At 36.9% G+C, this 18,483-nt stretch overlaps 1 protein-coding gene across 1 annotated transcript in view; it reads right to left on the bottom strand.

Annotated features, from left to right (window-relative positions):
* Window positions 1-17,955, bottom strand: part of FARSB (phenylalanyl-tRNA synthetase subunit beta) — a 57,653-nt gene extending 39,698 nt beyond the window's left edge. The window contains exons 1-11 of the mRNA XM_016156742.2: window positions 17,846-17,955; window positions 15,722-15,777; window positions 12,823-12,977; window positions 11,353-11,422; window positions 10,640-10,755; window positions 7,143-7,293; window positions 6,238-6,346; window positions 5,217-5,287; window positions 3,690-3,751; window positions 2,769-2,820; window positions 87-148 (exon numbers count right to left, since the gene is read on the bottom strand). Coding sequence (XP_016012228.2) covers window positions 87-148; window positions 2,769-2,820; window positions 3,690-3,751; window positions 5,217-5,287; window positions 6,238-6,346; window positions 7,143-7,293; window positions 10,640-10,755; window positions 11,353-11,422; window positions 12,823-12,977; window positions 15,722-15,777; window positions 17,846-17,903 — 962 coding nt within the window. The 5' untranslated portion in view covers window positions 17,904-17,955. The remainder of the gene's footprint in view (window positions 1-86; window positions 149-2,768; window positions 2,821-3,689; window positions 3,752-5,216; window positions 5,288-6,237; window positions 6,347-7,142; window positions 7,294-10,639; window positions 10,756-11,352; window positions 11,423-12,822; window positions 12,978-15,721; window positions 15,778-17,845) is intronic.
* Window positions 17,956-18,483: the final 528 nt, after the last annotated feature.

Raw genomic sequence — 18,483 nt, 5'->3', positions numbered from 1 at the left:
GTCAGGAAAAATTAAATAGTCTTGTGTGCACTTCATCCTTGAACTATCTCCACTGTAAATAAATAAATCAAGTTTCCAGAGCATACCTGATTCCAACTTTTTTGTTAATTAGATCGGCTCTCACCATCTCCTTTCGGTAAGCCAGTTCCTTAAGAGAAAGAGTTTGAGAAGCTTAAATCATTCCCATCAGATACAGCATTACACTCTATTTGAACTCATCGTCAGTTTCATTACCCTTACATTGAAAATAAACTTGGTGTTTCAGAACATTATTATAGAGGAATATATTTGCTACATTATATTCATCTATGAACATTCTACTTGTTAGACGATTGAACTTCCCAGAAATAATATAAAATGCCTAACATTCTTCTCTTTTAGATGGTCAGTCACCATTCTCTTCAATAAAACATTGGTATATTATGTCATTTATAAAATGCTTGTGAATCCTGCTGAAAATTTTTAGCATCATCTCATGTAAGCGGGTGTTTATGAATAAGATAAAATAATTCATGTCACAATGTACTATCACTCATACTAAGTCCAGAAGTATTATAAAAACATTCCTTTCATTTTTCTGGGTGGGGAGATTCAACCATACTCCCAGTTGTAGCTGTCAAGCAGCTCCAGGAGACGGCCCTGCGGGGAGCATCTCATGAATTGGCACTCACAGGCCTTTGAACAATATGTAACTCTACCATGTCAGGCAGGAACAAATTCACATAAAATCCAGACTTTTCAGCACCTTTGGAGCATCTGTATGAATATTTCTTATCGCTAATCACTCTTAAAAATATAACTGCCACTAGCAAAAAGGCTATAAATTTAAAAACCAGTTTGGACTCAGGTAAAAACGATGAGCCAGAGCCTTGCTCTTCAAAATGCAACTCTCAGGCAGAAGCGTCATCGCCACCTGAGTATTTGTTAGAAATGCAGACTCTCAGGCCTTCATAGCTAGTGGCAGTTACACCAGACCTACCGAATCTGAAACTGAATGTTATCAAGAGCTCCAGGTGATGAGAATGCACTTTAGACTTTGGGAAGCAGTGGACTGGGTGCTGATGCTTGCAACAGTAATAGCAAATTTTTACTGAATAGCTATTATGACCTAAACAGCACAAGGCACTTTCAAGATAATCTTAACCCTCATAACAGATACTGTTAGTATTCTCAATTTACAGACAAGGAATCTGAGTTTTAGATTAATAACGAGACCCAGATCACAATGATGGTTAAGTTGCTAAACTCTGATGCTGTTATATTCCCAGTGCTTGGAAAAATGCTTTTTAGATAATAAGCACTTGGTATATAGTTAATGAATATAAGCATTCATGAAGCAACAAATGAACAAATTAATGAATAAACAACTTCAGGTAGCTTAATTTCAAAGCTCACACCATTAACCATGACTCTCTCTGACTACCTAACACTTTCTCTTCTTCTAGCTCTCTTATTCCAAACTCTATTCTTTTATATGAAATAACAGAAGACTAGGAAAGAACTTTTGAAGTATTTGGAAAAATATGCTATTTCATGTAAGAAAGAATCAATTTCCTCCAAAGATCATTTTTTCCTGAGAGGACAATCTACGAGCTGTTCTAGTTTAAATTTAGAAAGAAAGAAATTAACAAATGGTCTAACACTGATATAGTATTCCTTTACAGAAAGCCATTTCAAATTTATAAAAGCTTTTTACAATATTAATGACTTCAAAAAATTATCTACATGAGAACTAAATTTTAACATTTCTCTTTTTCTTCCCAAAGTATGTATTTCACTTTTAACACCTGACAATTCTTCATATTAAAAAGAAACTTTTTCAAACTAGACATTATTTTAAAAGACTAAAAAAGCTATCTCTGGCTAATCCCATCTACATTGTAGTAAACTGTATAAATGGCCACAAATTCTTCTGGTCTCTGTGCCCATGGTCTTGGATTCTCTTTCTCCTCAATCTAGCAAAATTACTAGGAATTATTAGGCTCTGATTCACTTTATAAATAACAGGAACAGTATAAAATTCAAAGAAAAAGAGCTCATCAAAAAATAGCCTCACTGAATCAGAACCACAACCAAATGACTGGAATACTGTCAATACATTAAAATGGCCATGTCATATATTAAAATGCCATCTTCATATTTATAAAGCCATCTTGGGAAAAAAAAAACACAGATAATAATGTTCATTTAGATTTTTTGCCAAGATTCTGTATCTTCAAGATCCTATATAATTGTGCTTACCACTAAATCAGTCCTGGAAATACATTTGGAGCTATTAGTTACTAGTTATTAGTGATGGCCCTTAGCAACTGTTAATTCAAATGTGGACACACTCATTAGGTTTGGAGGGCTGAGCAATCTTACAAGGGGTGAGACTATAGATTACCAGTTAACTAGTTAATAAGAGAATAAATCTCAGAAATCATGACCATGTAATACTGTGGTATAATGCAATGTGTTGAGAGCTGAAGTTGAACTGTCGGTCAGGGCTTAAATCCTAGCTGTACCATTTAACACTAACAGGCAAGCTATTTTAACATCTCAAGGTCTCTGTATCTCCATCTACGATAGGGCATAATAAAAGCACCCACCTTCACGGGGTTAATGTGAAGATTAAATCCATTTAACGCATATCTAGGGCTTGGCATGTGGGTGGATGGATGGACCGAGAGACCACAAGCACTCTAAAGCCATTATTATTATTATTATTATTATTATTATTATTATTATTGTCATCGTCATCATCAAGTCACTTCTTAAATACTTACTGGAAAGGTATACGATTTTCCATTAGGAAAAACTACCTCAGCTGCTTCAACCCTGAAAAAATTAAAAAAGGGTCCATAAATTTTAGAAATGCGTATGGTTAACAAATTTTTCACTTGTTCTGAAACTGTAGCTCAACACTCCAAACTATTCACATTCCAACGGTGCTGCTTGGATTAATCCCTCTAAATACAACATTACCGTTCCTTCGCCTATGGCTCCCATGTCCCTTTGGGTAGCACCCACCTGATATGGTTATTTCCCAATACTGCAAATTGTACATCCTCCCCATGGACTCCTCACCGAGTGAGTGATAAACCCGGGCCAGGCTTTACCAGAGTGGTGTGTTACACAATGAAAACTGACCGACACAACCACTAAAGCGCGAATCAAAGAAAAACGCAGCAACTGATGTTGCCCATAAAATCTGTCCCGCATTCTACTGTAATACATTTATTTTGAATTATAATTAATATTCTAGAATAAACTATGATGCTGGTATATGGCAAGGGCCATATAGGTCTGTTAAATAAATTTTTTAAATTACAATAATCTTATTGCTATATAAATGGGATCCTTGATCTTCCAAATGCTTCTCTACCCTTGTTTAGCTCTCCCTTTTGCTGTTCCTCCATGTTGACATCCTCAAATTCAATGATCCTTAAACACGGCTTAAATGTCACGGCCTTCAGAAGATCTGCCTAGATTGCCTCAGGAGGCAGTAATTTGCCCTTACAAACAGCCAGAACGTCACTGAAACTTTTAGAGCACTGATCACTTTTTTATTTTATAAATTATTTCTGTACCTGTCTTAGCTCCTTAAAGAGATTATACTTTCCAGTTACAGGAAAACCGTTTCATCTTTATATGTAGCTCTGCCTTTAGAACAACAGGCCATCAATAAAGGTGCCAAATGAACTTACGTAAATTGGTTCTCACAATATTCGCTGAACATGGTAACAATAATATCAAGAACTATTTTTGCCTGCAAAGGAAAAAGACAAATATTATGCTAATCTACAAATACGCATATATCTCTTTACTCAGATGGAAATGAATAATATTTAATATAATATAGTCCCTAAACATCTAAAAATGAACCTTTATATAATTCTAAAAAAGAGAGTGGAATCAACACAGGCTAATGTAGGCCTGCCCTTATTTTCAGGTGTTCCGCGTTTATTCGGTTCTCCTAGAGCTGCAATACATGACTGAGACAAATCAGTTACTTCCTCTCCCCCGGCCACCCCTTTGGGTTCACCAGGTTTTGAGACACACATATGACTAACTAGGGCAGTAAACCTTATCAATCTCACAAGTCTCTGCAGCCAGATCTGACTCATGGCTCTGCCCCTTACTAGCAGTCTGGCTCTGCAAATTACCTACTGTCTTTGAACCCTAGTTTCATCTGTTAAGAGGAGGTAATAAAGTTCCTATCACATTTAGTTATCACAAGGATTGTATATGCGTCTGTGTGTGCGCGTGTATGTGTGTATACGTGTAACAACGAACAATGCCTGACACACAATGACGGCCACAGAGATTTGTTAAATTTTAATTGGAAAAAAAAAAATGCTTAAAAAAAATACAATAACCTTATTGGGATATATGCTTTGCTTTTATATATACCTTACTTTATATCAAGCTTCAAGAAGACTTCCAAGGTCTGCTAATGTATGAATTTAAAAAAAAAGTTTTTAATAGGAACATTAACCTGACAATATTTTTCAAGGCAAATATAGTATGTAAAGTTATAAATAAAAGGCCTAACGATGGACACCAATTCTGTAAGGTATCAGTGAATGGCATTATTGGTCCTACTTCTATACTCCGGCCTTCTCCTGCCATTTAAGTTTACCTTTCTTAAACTGCTCTATGACTTCCTTACTTGTATAAAGAAATTATATGCTGCAGAAAAAAACTTCCATACCAATCAAATCTGCGTTGTGGCTAAAAGTGAGTGAACAACTAGTATTCTCCATATTCTAGATATCATTGTGTGCATAAACCCTGTATCAATCTGCTAAATAAAACTTCTTTATAGACAGTTTGTTTTAAAAAATTTTTTTACCATGTACACAAAGGTACCAAATTACTCAGCACTTAAATTAAGCCAACCAAGATAAATAATTGATACATTACAATACTTATCCCATTCTGTTTTACGATTAGGCATATCGCTAATTCTCCCACTAGACTATGAGTTCCTTGAAGTCAAGAAACAGGTTCATTATTAAATTCACAGCACTAGGAAGACGGTAGGTGTTCATTAAACATTTGTCGATTGAATGACAAAGTACAGAACACCTATATCTAATTTTCTAAATTTCTAAAATACATTCCCACCTTTGAAATAAATATTTTAAAGTTTGGTCACATAGTCTTGGTCCAGAAGTAAAATCTGTTCTGTCTGACAGCACCAAAAAAAAAAAAAAAAAAGGTTTACTTACCTTAGTAAAGTCAGTTCCTGTGCATTCGATAAATACATTTCTAGTATTTACTGTTATTTTGGAATGGTTTCCTACAACAAACATAAAACAACAATAACAAAACAATCAGTTTCAGAAATATAAGTGTACTTAAAAGCTCTAAAAACGAAGTACATTTTAATTTAAAATACAATATAAACTAACATCTCAAAGTAAGGTGATATACAACTTTCAGGCCCCATTGAGGCTAGAAAATAAAGATAAAATAATAACACGCCTTACTGAGTGCATGCAGTGTGTTGGGTGCTATGCTAAGCTCTTAGCCGAGGTCACTTCATCTCATCTTCACCACGACTCTGAGACAGAGCTGTCGGCAGGACAACTAAGATTCAGAGATGAAGCTCACTGACCATGATCACAGGTATTAATAAGCAGCAGGGCTAATAAGACTTGGACCTGGCTCTGGCTAACTCTGAAGCCTAGGTTCTTAGCCACTGTAGACTAAGATGTCAAGATGGCAAAGACTCTCCTTCTAATCGTGAATCAACTAACCCCCTTCTCACCTCCAGAAAAGCAAATACCTACAGCTTCAACATCATTAAATCATATAAACTCATTCATGTTTCCTTATCAAAAAGACTTCAGAAAGGAGTTAAGAGGGTAAAATTCAGTTTGAAAGCTTTAGTTTAACTATAAAATAGCAGGCAAAACAGAATTTGACTTTGACTTTAACCAAGTGAATTACCTGCTAAAACCTAAACATCAACACCCTTTGGAAGAATATAACAGAATCCAGAGACCGGCATCGGAAAGTATTTATAAACTTATACATACATATTAACGCATTTATAAATTGTAAAAAAAATCCCAAGTAAAATGTTGTTAAATAAATGAATAAAAAGAACCATTACAATAAAATCTACAAAAGACTTGAGATTCTCAGACCAAGTTATTTAATTCGGCCAAGTCTATTGAGAATTCTATAGAAACGCTGAAGAATGAAAAGAGACAGCAAAAAATCTGATGCTAAGCAATAACTCACCATTGATAATTGGAGGCATTGAAAGGATAACACCATTGCTATCACAGATAACTGGGTACAGGGGTTTATTTTCAATGATATGTAAGTATTGTTTAAGGTGATTGTCATTCTGAAAGAAATTAAGTCAAACGAAATTAATTTTTTATTTCTATCAATGTAACTAGTTTACCTAGTATAAAAAAATGGGGGAGGGCTCAGAAAACCAAACGGCTCCAAATTATAGAAAGTTCTAAGCTTATAAAAGTTTCTAATATGAATTAGTATCTCAATATCCTCATAGAGTCTCATCTCCTGCTGGAGAGAAATAAGAACACAATTGAGCTATTTTTCAAAAATGAAAATAAATTTGCCCTGGTAAGGCCGGATCATCCCAAATAAAGCACACCATCACAAAAACTATTCGGATAAATCAGAAGAAATCACTGACAAAGGCCAAGGATAATGGCTGCTTTTTTTCAAATGCTACCCACTACTTTTATTTATTATGTGCAATTTAAAGTGACTACTGAATTCATTTTCACTGCTGAACTCTAACATGATAACAATGGGAGGTGGGCACTCTGTAATAGCCTGTGTCCCTCATCCCCCAAAACTGGCTAAACTTATTGTTCCTTATCCTTGCATTATACTCAAATAAATATTACCATGTGCCATGGTCTACTTCAGTGGGTCTCAATCCTGGCTGTACATTAAAATCATCAAAGAGGATAAAAACGTAATAATAAACAAAACTAAACTACTCCCAGCCTCTCTTTAGATCAAATAATCAGTATCTCTGGGTTGGAGCTCAGACCCTGCTATTTTTTTTTTAAAGCACTCATTACATTTCTCTAACTCCAAGACCAGACTTTGAAGAAATTTCGTGATTTAGGTAGAGCTACTGCATGATGTAAAAGAACACTTACCTTGTAGATGTTCATCAGTTCACAGGCTGTGTACTCCTTCGTCTTATTTAGAGGTTTAAATTTGATATCTGAAGGTCGCTTCGCAGTGTAAGTAAATGGGCCTGACAAAGTGTCCAAATCATGGGTACCAATAGCAACTAATGCTCTTTTCCTAAATGATGAGAGGGGGAGAGAGACACAGGAAAGAAGATTTGACTATTCCGAAGCAGAAATTCTAAAGATAACACAGACTATAGGTTTTTAAAAATTATTTTTAGACACTTCCCTAAAATTGCCTGTTGCTGTATGACATCTTTAGGGGAGTATAAGCAACATATTCTCACAACCATCAAAAGCAATGAGGAATTACGAAGCTACTGAAAACATGAAGTCAGCAGCTGACGTGTATTCCTTGTCGCTACGCTTTCCTAAGCAATGCTACTTAATGTTTTCAAGGTCGACACTCCCTCTTTCTCTAACTTCATTTCCCCTTAGTGTCCTCAAGCACACATAAACTTTTTATTAAAGTACCAAAATGCTTTATTTTTTGGCTTTTCTGTATTTTCCTAAATTTTCTGTCACACAGCTATATTACCTTAATAATGGATAAAAATTACTTTTAAGAATTGTGAATTACATTTAAAGTTTAACGTGCATGGAAAGTTCAAAAGCAATTAATGTCATTTGTTCTCCACTTTATCTGCAAAGGATGTAAGGTATTTTAGAAATTTACAGTAAGTTACAAATTAGGAGAGAAAGAACTAAAAGTAGGGGGTGTAAAACAGAGCCAGGAATGATATTAATACTCAATTAGAATCTAAAGGTCCACCATCTTACGCAGAGGTTCACAAATTTGTCTCTAAACTTTCCATCGGGCAATTTAAAAAGAGAAACTTGGTCAGAATGTAATGTTCTTAGGATGCCGTAAGTTGGTTTTAGATGTATGTGGACATACATTTGCATACTTATGCATAATCACGTGTATCTACCAAACAAATGAATTACATTAGTTATCAAGATTTTATTAAAGTCTGTTATATGAACTATGAAATAGTTTTTAAAATTTGTAGGAAACCAATATTGGTCAGCCTCTAAGGCCAGCGACTAAATCTTTAATAAATATAGTTGAACTGAATAATATTGTTGACAAGGATGAGAAAAAAAAAGTGTTACTTTACTCAATGAGTTACAGGCTCATGGAAGGTAACCCCAGAACTAACACAGGTTGAAAAATATACATGGTTTGTTAAGTTTAGATAAATTAACGATGGACAAACCCTTGGGTAAGAAAGTCTGTGCTTTCTTAGGTATTAATATTGGTCCCTTAATCCTAAAACCGTACCTCAAAATATCACTAAATTTCAACTTCAAACGAATTGCAAAAAAAATTCCAGATGAATCAAGGAGCTATGCATTTTGAAAAACAAGAGACAAACATATACACACATAAAAGAAACCATAAAAATTATTCGAAGAAAATATAGGATTACAATGCTTAAAGCTCTGAAATAAGATTCCCCTTCTTAAGCTAGACACAAAATAAAGTTCACATAAGAAGACTGATAACATGATAAATGTGACGAGCCAAACTGAAACTATTTATCCAAAAGACCCCCAATGCCAAAAGACACAGTGATAGAAAAGCTTTGCAATATGTGTACAGAAAAAAGATTACTATCCCAAATATATAGCTATGAAAACTAAAAACAGTTAAAACCAAGATTTTATTTATTACACAGACGAAAAATTTAAAGCACTGCTCTGAAAAGGCAGCAGGTGAAAACTGAAAGGACTGGGAGCAAATTCAGGGGCTGCCAACTGCAGAGTGTTTCAAGTCTGAGTCTAGCCAAATACCCACGCTTTTGCCTGGAAGAACAAGACCACACCTCCGAGAAACAGAACAAAATCAGGAGCACCTTCTATAACATAGGTTTTATATGCAGTCAAAAAGCTGTGGATGTGAGAAGAAACAGAGTGCTAAGGTCACCCAGATTGTCAAAGGTGCTAGGACAAAAAAAAAAAAAAAAAACTGTTCAAGAATTATGGGAAAAACAGACACGTAATGAAAATATAAGGAAATATGAGCAGAAAAAGAGCAACTTTTTAAAAAAGAACCAAATGGATTCTAGAGATGAAAAGTAAAATAACTGAAGCAAAAAGTTCAGTGGACATTTCCAGCCAAGATGGAGTAACAGAGACTGGACTTACTCTCCTGCCTGAAACAACCATTTAAGAGGCAAATATATAAAACAATGGTTTTCATGGCTGGCACTGGATATCAGGCAATGAAGGACAGCAATTCCTGAGAGACAGGAAACAAGTGAGGTGAGCCCCAGATTGCCCCAGTTTACTGCCTGAAAGGGTTTCCAAGTTGCAGGGCAGGAAAGGGGGAAGAAGGTGAGCTGGGGCCCAGAGGACTCCCTGGCTTAAAGAGACAGAGCTGAGGGAGATAAGAGGGCCAGAGTTCAATGGACAGAGTACTGGGAAGAGAGCTACAGAGGGAGTGAGCTCTGCAGCTCCGTGGAGGGTCCCCCTCAAGTATTCAGCTGAGTACCGATCAGCACCTGTGTGCGCAGAGACGTCCCAAGGCCACAGGGAAGATCAAGCGAAAAAAGACACAGAATGAAAAAGGCGGTATCACTACAGGTACTACAGGTATTAAAAGGATAATCAAAGAACATTACAAAAACTTTATGCCAATAAATGTTATCACTTAAATGAATATATTTCTTGAAAAACAAACTTCCAAAGTTCACTCACAAGACTGATCAGGATTTACTGGCAGATAAGGACTCTGGCACACAGAGTACTAAGATGTGATTTATTCTTCCCCTTTGGAAAAGCTCACGATTTCCAAATCTACCAAATAAAACAGGGCTTAAAGTTAAATTAGGTGAGTAAATGCCTTGTGACTTAGATAAAAATGAATTTTTCAAGGAAAGTATGTTCAGAGCAGATACCATGGTTCGACCACTTCCTCGCTATATCTCTCCTTGTTAGGAATCTTATACACGAGAGATGGCGTACACAGCAAAGTCAAAGACACAATAAAAAATTCAGTCACTTAAAAGTCTCGAGTTGTATCAATTTATAATAATACTCAAAAACTCAGTGTAAGCTCAAAAAAAATTTTCCCCTTTAAAATGGCAGCTCATATATCAAATTACTATGGTTTAGTATTTATTAGTATAAACTACTACTAACAAACAAGACCAAGAAAATCTCTAGGACTAGATATTTTTTCTCTATATAGCATTTAAACCATATCTCTTATTCCTCCATGCACACACTATTTGTAAGCAGTAACAAATAGCTGTCTGGTAAAGCAAAATTAAACTCTTGTTACTCTCACATATAATTACTCCAGAAAGCTTTTGGAAAAAAAAATCTGTATATAAAGAAAGGAAGAAGGGAGAGAAACAGGAAGGGAAAGAAAAAAGATAGAGAGGGGAGAGACAAAGGGATGGGAGGGAGGCGGGGGCGGGGAGGCGAGGAGAAAAGAAGATGTCACCACAAACCTGCAAATGTTCTGATGTAATTTCTCTTGAAGGTCGATGAAGCTGTCATATCGATCTTTAGTAAACTTTATGTTTCGGAGAACCGCTGCTACAGCATAAGGGCGTGTTTTAGCTGCCTAAAATTCATCATGTCATTAGAGATGGCAAATATGAAGGCTTTTCTCTGTAATAATATCTAGCAATAGAAAGTTAGCTGCACTTGATACTGTCACACATTTTCATTCAAACAAGTATATATTCATTCATCCAACAAGTAATGAAATACAGTGGTGATGAGAGACAAAGTCACTGTACTAATGGAATTCACATTTCAGTAAGATGTCTGAAAATTTACTAAATAACTGAGAAAAAATTAATCTTTAAGTAGTGGGCTTATACTTGATATTTTTTAACCAAAATAATCTCCCCTTATAGTTTTTCTTCTCAATTCTATTACTAAACCACGATTATATCTCAAATATATTTTAAATAAACATTTGGATGTTATTTTCCAAAATTATTCATGGGAAACGGATGCCTTTGTTCTCTTTCATTTCTTGGTAAAAACAAACTGACAATTTTTAAGAGCTAGAGGTTAAATACACATCCATTTTAGCAAACGACCAAAGAAATTACACTGGGTCAGCTTTGTTCTTTTTTTTCTCCCCACCTTATAGACATACACAAAAGAGATTGTTTTCAAAACGAAAATGAGATTTCATCCTTATTATTACCTCTTCTGTGACGATCAATTTCTGGATTTCTCCAATAGGTACTACCCGTTTATACACTGGAGCCTTTATCCTACAACAATATTAAAACAAATGTGCTCTATATTAACCAAAACATTTGATTAACTATATTCTCTTCTGGGTATAGAAAGTAAAAAAAAAAAAAAAAAAAAAAAAAAGAACAGAACTAAAACAATTGACTGAAGTTACACCAAATCAAATTTGAATTGAGTATTTAAAAAAATAATAAAACACCTAACTTTGTAACATTTAAAGTTGCCCCAAAACAGTACAGAATGTAATGAGAGTCCTATCACTGGAGTCTCAGCAGAAGCTAGAAAACCATTAACTAAAGCAACTGTATAAGGAGCATTGCAACATCAGTTGAGGTTTAAACAACGGTAAAGTTTTATTCCAAGCATGAAATTCTGAACTCCTAAGAAAAACAGGCTTAAAAACACAGATCTGGACCTACCAAATCAGGATATTCAAGGGAAAGGCTTGGTAAATGTACAGTTTGAAGGCATGGTCCAGGAAATTCTTATTAGGAGTCGAGCTACTATTTTAAGTCAGTGTTTCTCAAACTTCTATGTGCTTACAATCAACGGGGGAAGCTCTTAAGGCACAGATTCTGATTCAATAGGTCTTGGGTGGAAGCTGAGATCTACAATGCTAACAAGCTCCCAGGTAAAGTAGATGAAGATGGTCCTCCGACCATATGTTGAATAGCAAAAGTTTAAGTCACTTTCCTAATTGTCTGACCATAAAAGTCATATGACTTGCCTGTTAGAAATTCTAATCAGGGGGGTTCGGAAACACTCTAAGGGAATGTCTCTAAACCTAATATATAAGATTCTGATTAAATTATACCAATCGATTATTATACCAACTCAGTCAACCCCCCAAATTTTAACCACTTCAACCACTTATTCAATTTAATATATTCATTAGTTTCCATATTTATTACATGAAGGGTTAGAAGCAAACTTAAAATCTTCATTGTAAATTAAAAGATTGAAACTAGAAAGGCCAATGAACTTGCCCAAGATTAAATGACCATCGTTAAGATCTTCAGTTTTCCAATGAGAAAGATCCACCCAAGCGTCCTTAGAAATCTTAAGAAAACAGTGTATAAAGTTTTGTCACCTCTACTTTTCCTCCCCAAATTTAATTAATCCAATGAACCACCTATTCCAATTGGGTTACTGAGAGAACTCACACGAGCCCACTAAAAAATTTTTTTAAAGTCAGAAAATCATTCACCACTCCATTTAAAAATATGCTGCCAAAATGAAAGGCTATGAGTCAATACTCTAAGTTTCAAATGGCTACATTCTACATGAATCTCACTCTCCAGTCACCCCTCTGTGCAAACCCAGAACTGTGCACCTGTCCAACGAGGTTTTTTCTAGAAACTCAGAGTTGCTGAAGAAATCTAACATGGCAAAGTATTTAATAAATATATTACCTTACCTTTCTTTAAAGACTTGAAGTCCTCGAACCAGTCCTTCCAGACACAGGAGATCATATCTGTTGGCGGGGACGTCAACTTTGTAAAGAACGACATCAGAAGCCCCCTGTGCCTTTTCATTACCTTGTTCCTTACTTATAATATCCTTCTCAGAAGTCTAAAACAAGCACAAAAAATAAAGTGAAATCAAATAAATTCTTTTGAAAAAGTGGTGGTCAGCCCTATAAAGCGGTAACTACATTATATGTGTTCTTTTCTGCAAAGGAACATAAGTTTATTATATCTATAAGAAAAATAACAGAAATGACTTTTACTGAGTTCAGAGTGCTAGGATCTTCATTCATTCCAGAATACCACAAATCCTTCTAAAGCAAGGGTCAACAAATGATAGCCCATGGCCAAATCATGCCTGTCACTTGTTTTTGGAAATAAAGTTTTATTGGAATATTGCCAGGCCCATCCCTTTACATATTATCTTTTGCTACTTACACATTGCAACGGCTGAGTTGTAACAGAGACCATACAGCCTACAAAGCTTATTATCTGGCCCTGTAAGTAGTTTGCCCATCCCTGATATAGAAGGAAATGAAACCACCACCAAGAACATAGGGCAACAACAATAAAAACAAAAGTGTCACTGAGGCAAAGTAAAGATGATTCACCAAATAAAAGAAATACAACTTCTTATAAGGCAATGACTCTGAAAGCTAATTCCTGTGGGTACCCAAGCCTAGAAGCAACATGAGAATGAGAGTAACCATATAAAAACAAAAACATCTGAGGAGACCATAAGCTCTGGTGTAAATCAGAGGAGATTATCGGTACAATGGGAAGCAATCTTGTGACAGCAAAGGTATCGAGCAGCAAGAATGAAGGCAACTGAAAAATACTAAAGTAATAATTTTTAATACAGTGACAAAAAGCTTTGAATATCAGAATCACCACATTATAGCAGAGAATAACAGACTTTCTTAACGATAACTATGAAGTTAAAGTCTGTTTCCTATGTTTATGACGGCAGAGAACTAAAAATATATTTAAATTTTTTTCAATCAAAATGCTGAAAAGTTATATTCCAATTGTTAATGCTACAGTTAACTAATTTTACAAATTAATTATCTAGAAACTTATGTTGAACTCCCACTATTTTTATGACTGATAACCTGCTAAAATAACTGATGGAGTCCTATCAAAATATGTAATGGCTTTTGTTTTATATGATGCCCTCCCACTGCCACAAAATGAGCAGTCCAAATTATTGCCCAAATAAAGAATTATAGTCAACACTTGCACAGGAAATTCATTTTGGTCAATAACCATTACACACCCAAGTCACCCCTAAGGAACCAGAGGTCCAGACGAGGCTGGGACTGTGCGAGGCTGTGTCGGGCTCCGGGACACATCTATGCTGGGCTTCTCAAACTTGGGAGGCATATTTTTAAAATTACAGAAGATGAAAGAAAAAAAGAAAAGAAAAAGAACAGAATGAGAAGCAGGTGGAGGAGAAATGGGAGGGGACAGGAGGGAAGAAAAGACATGGGGGAATGAGAGAATGACATGAGACGAGGAAGAAGCGTTACAATTTAGAGTTCAATAAAATTGCTATTCTTTAGCAAAGAAAGACGAGTCACTGCATAGGGGATGCTGGAGGGACCCCTAAAAGAAGGGGAGAAAATGTGGTAACCAGAGAAATGAAGGATTCTGAATAGAAAATGGCCTAATTCCTTTGCAAAAAAAAGACACTGCAACTTAAATCTTTCATTTTCAGCATCTCAATTCATGCAAAAACGGTATGTGAGGAATGGGTTTGTCGGTGCTAACAAAAACCTTATACAAAGATTACAGAAATTTCAGAGTCAGGAGAGCTGTACAGGAATCATATAATCTAAACCCCTTATTTCACAGATGGAAAGGAGGCCCAGGGAGACTCCTATCTGAGGCCCAGACAGCCAATGTGATTGTCCAAGCCAGTGAATGTGGGAGCTTAAATGATTACTCAAGTTTTCTGATACCCAGACCAACACTCTTAGGCATCACATATCCTCAAACGTAATTTTTGAGGTCTAATACAATTATTAATAGCAACTTATGAATATAATGTTCAGAAATCTCAGCCAACTTGTCAAGCATACAGATGCTCATTAATATTTAAAAAAAAAAACTTCCTATACTATTAGTAATGCAGCAGAAACAAGGCCAATATACATATTTGTCAGTCTGAAGATTTTTTTAACCTTATAGTGTATAAAACACTGACTAGATCAAGATAAAAGGCTTAAGAAAAAAATTAAACTAATTATGAAACAAATATAAACTCATCTTTTCAGTTATAAGTACAGTGTCTTTAATACATAATCATAATTAGTTATTTTGCATATAAGGCTTTTTAAATATTTTAATTATCACACAATCAAATGACTAGGAAAACACTTCATAATCATTTTTATAGGTCATTCTTCAAAAAATAAGATTATTTTACAAGACCAATGTATATGGTATCTGGGGACAGAGGAAGTGAAGGAGCGGGAGACAGTGACTCTGGCTGCAGCAACATTTCCACTGCTCTCAGGCCCCTTTCCATGTGGTTACCCTGCAGTAAGGCCCCTCACTCTGATTCTAGAGTCACCTAGATGGTCTGTCTACGCATCTCCACAGCACCAGCCTGAGACCTTGAGGTGACTGCACACAGAATGAAGCATGAACTCCTTTTGAGATTTTAAGCAAAGCAACAGACACTCTCAGAACCAGAGCTTAGCCCCTTCACACAGAGAACACAGAAATCTCCACGGCCCACAAGTGTTTCACATTTAACTATGAAGTAACAAAGATAAACTATCTAGTAAACCTCTGAAAAATGTGCTTATATGCATAATATTTGAAAAATAAATATACAATACATACGATTTCATCAAGTTCCAGACCAAATTCAAAACATAGTTCATCAAATTCTTCATCGGCTAGAAAAAAAGAGATTGCCAATTTTAATCTGATCAGCATAAATATGTAATAAATTGCAGTTTCTTATTGCCTTGCCCCAAGAATTCTAAATATCAGCCATCCTGTATCACCATTATAAACAAAAAAAGCTTAAACAAAAAAGTATAAAAATAAGAAAAAACCCCACAAAATTATTAAAGGGCTAATATATCTAATATCAACTACAGAATTAGGTTACCTCTAATGGGAAGCTTATATTTACTTAGAAGAAAAACAACTTATTAAGCAGGGATCGAATGTAAACTAAGCTCCAAATCACATACCCAACGCAATGAAATAATGTCATATAAATTCTATTATTTGAAATTCTCTGAGGTGACTTTGGAGCCTGGCCAATGAGTTTGAATTCTGACTATGCCACTTACTAGTTCTGAGAGCTTGGCATTTCGCGTAAACTTTCTAATTCCTATGCCTCATCCATAAAGTGAATCAAAATTCCTCATCCATAAAGTAGCATTTTACAGCCATTTATTTATATAGCATGCCAACTGTTGGAAAGATTTAAATGAGTTCATACAGATAATGGGCCTGGCAGAGTACCCTGAAAAGTAGTAGGTCTACAATAATAAACAGTTCTCTTCCCCATTTTTAAATTTTGTTCTATTGTGCACTGCTACTCAATACAGCATTTTCAGGATCTTCTCATTACCAAAAATCAAACACAAACCATCACTACCAGTATAGTCAAGTGAAAAGCTGGTCTTAAGATTCCTGATCCTGACACTGACCTTCAATTTAACATTTGTTGAACACCTACTATATGCCAGCCTCTGTACTATGTGCCAGGGCTGCAAAGATAAATAAAACACAATTCCTGCATTAACTACTTCCTACTCTAATACAGAAACCAGAAGTGTAAATATAGTTGAGTGCGAGGTACAGAGGTGGCACAAAGGAAGTAATCAGCTCCACTTGGGGTCAACTAAACCCTCATGGAAAGGATGAGTTCATTAGTCAGAGATCGTGGGGAGTGAGATAACGGTATGGCACAGTATGCGGAAAGTTCAATATGGATGAAACATTAAAGTTCACGTTAGGAAGAGATACAGGAACAAGGAGACAGAAGTCAAGTCATGACAAGCCAAGGGATTTGCCCTCTTTCCTGCCTGCAAGAACTGGGCAGTTAAACTGAAAGTATTTTCAGCTGAGCAAAAAGCATGATTACATCTGCATTTTAAAGAATGGTGGCAGGGTATATGTCTAATCACTATTGTTGTACACCTGAAACTAGCAGGGGCCTAAATGAGTCCTAGGTCTCTGGTGGGGGTACCCTTGTCTAAGGCAGGAAATAAGCAGGAATCCCCGCATCCTGGCATTCATATCCTCCTGTGAACAGAGGTCTGAAACAACCACATGAATGAGCTGAGAGCACATGCCCCAGCAAAGCCTTGAGCCCAGCTGACAGCTCGACTACAACACGGTGAGAGACTCGAGCCAGAACAAGCCAGCTAAGCCACCCCTCGACTCCTACCTCTTAAAAACTGTGTGAAATAACAAAGGTCAGTTGTTTCATACGTCTACGTGCTGGAGTAATTTGTTATACAGCAACAGATAATACAGACTTTAGTCCCTGGAAGTGGAGATCTGCTATAACAAAACATGGGGGAAACACGGGAATAGCTTTGGGAACAGGAAGTGGTCTTTGAGAGGGTATATGAAAACCGCAGTTCCCATCCTGTCCTTATTACATTCAATCAGTTACACTCGGGATGCAACCCAGGGCTCCATCCTTAATCTGTCCCCTGGCACCAGGCACGCAGTATGCGCTCCAGGCGAGATCCCTGAACGAACTACATGGCGAGCCAGGCACGTGCAGATGATGCAAAGGCTGCCGCAGTGAGACCGGTCCCTCGAGGCTACGTTATTCACCCAGGCCCGGCGCTCGGGGGGTCAGCACCCTCCCTTCCCGACCGCCCGAGGCCAAAACATGCCGGGCTGCACGATCGTTGCCACAATACCCTTTTCGGAGGTGGGGGTCCCAGCCTCCAAGGAGAGCCACAGTGCTCAGGCTATGCGGCCGACACTCACTGTAGGTCCGACCCAGGGCTTGGAAGAGCAGATCGCGCTTCACGCTGACAGTCGGCATGGCGAGTCAGGCCCACTACGCCTGCGCGGCGAGCGGGCCAGCGCTCAGAGACAGGAGATTTACAGGACCCGGCCCGTCCCGTGTGGGCTGTCTTGAATATTGCCAGTCTGCTTTCAACAGCTTCTCCTTTCGTTTTTCATCTGAACGCAAGTAAATTCCACTTATTAAGCTTAGTAAATATAACTGCATTGGGTGAATAACCTACAGTCTGGTAAAGGAGACAGAATTTAATAGAATATGCTATGAATTGATAGGCAATGGGAGAGACAAACCGCGAAGGCTCTGGCGTCTCTGACGCACTACGGGCGGATGACGCCAAATTAGTGGGCGGAGCGAGAGGGGCGGGCGCGCAGTAGGGGGCGGAGCCTCGAGGTGACGAGCCGTGGCGGGGCGGTGGTGAGAATGCGAGTGGGCGGGGTCCGAAGCTACCGGGAGACCAGACTGTGCAAATCTAATAGTGAAAGCAGGAAAAGCTGTTAACAGACCACAGGTGTTACTTCATTCTTACATACAGTCTCCTTCCTATACAGTCTCCTTCCTACACTTCTAAGTGCTGTACCTGTGGTTTGTTTGAACCTTA

The sequence above is a fragment of the Rousettus aegyptiacus genome, unplaced genomic scaffold (assembly GCF_014176215.1).
Source record: "Rousettus aegyptiacus isolate mRouAeg1 unplaced genomic scaffold, mRouAeg1.p scaffold_m13_p_2, whole genome shotgun sequence".
Lineage (NCBI taxonomy): Eukaryota > Metazoa > Chordata > Mammalia > Chiroptera > Pteropodidae > Rousettus > Rousettus aegyptiacus.
Note: the sequence above shows the minus strand (reverse complement) of the source record. Positions and strands in the feature narration are given on the sequence as shown.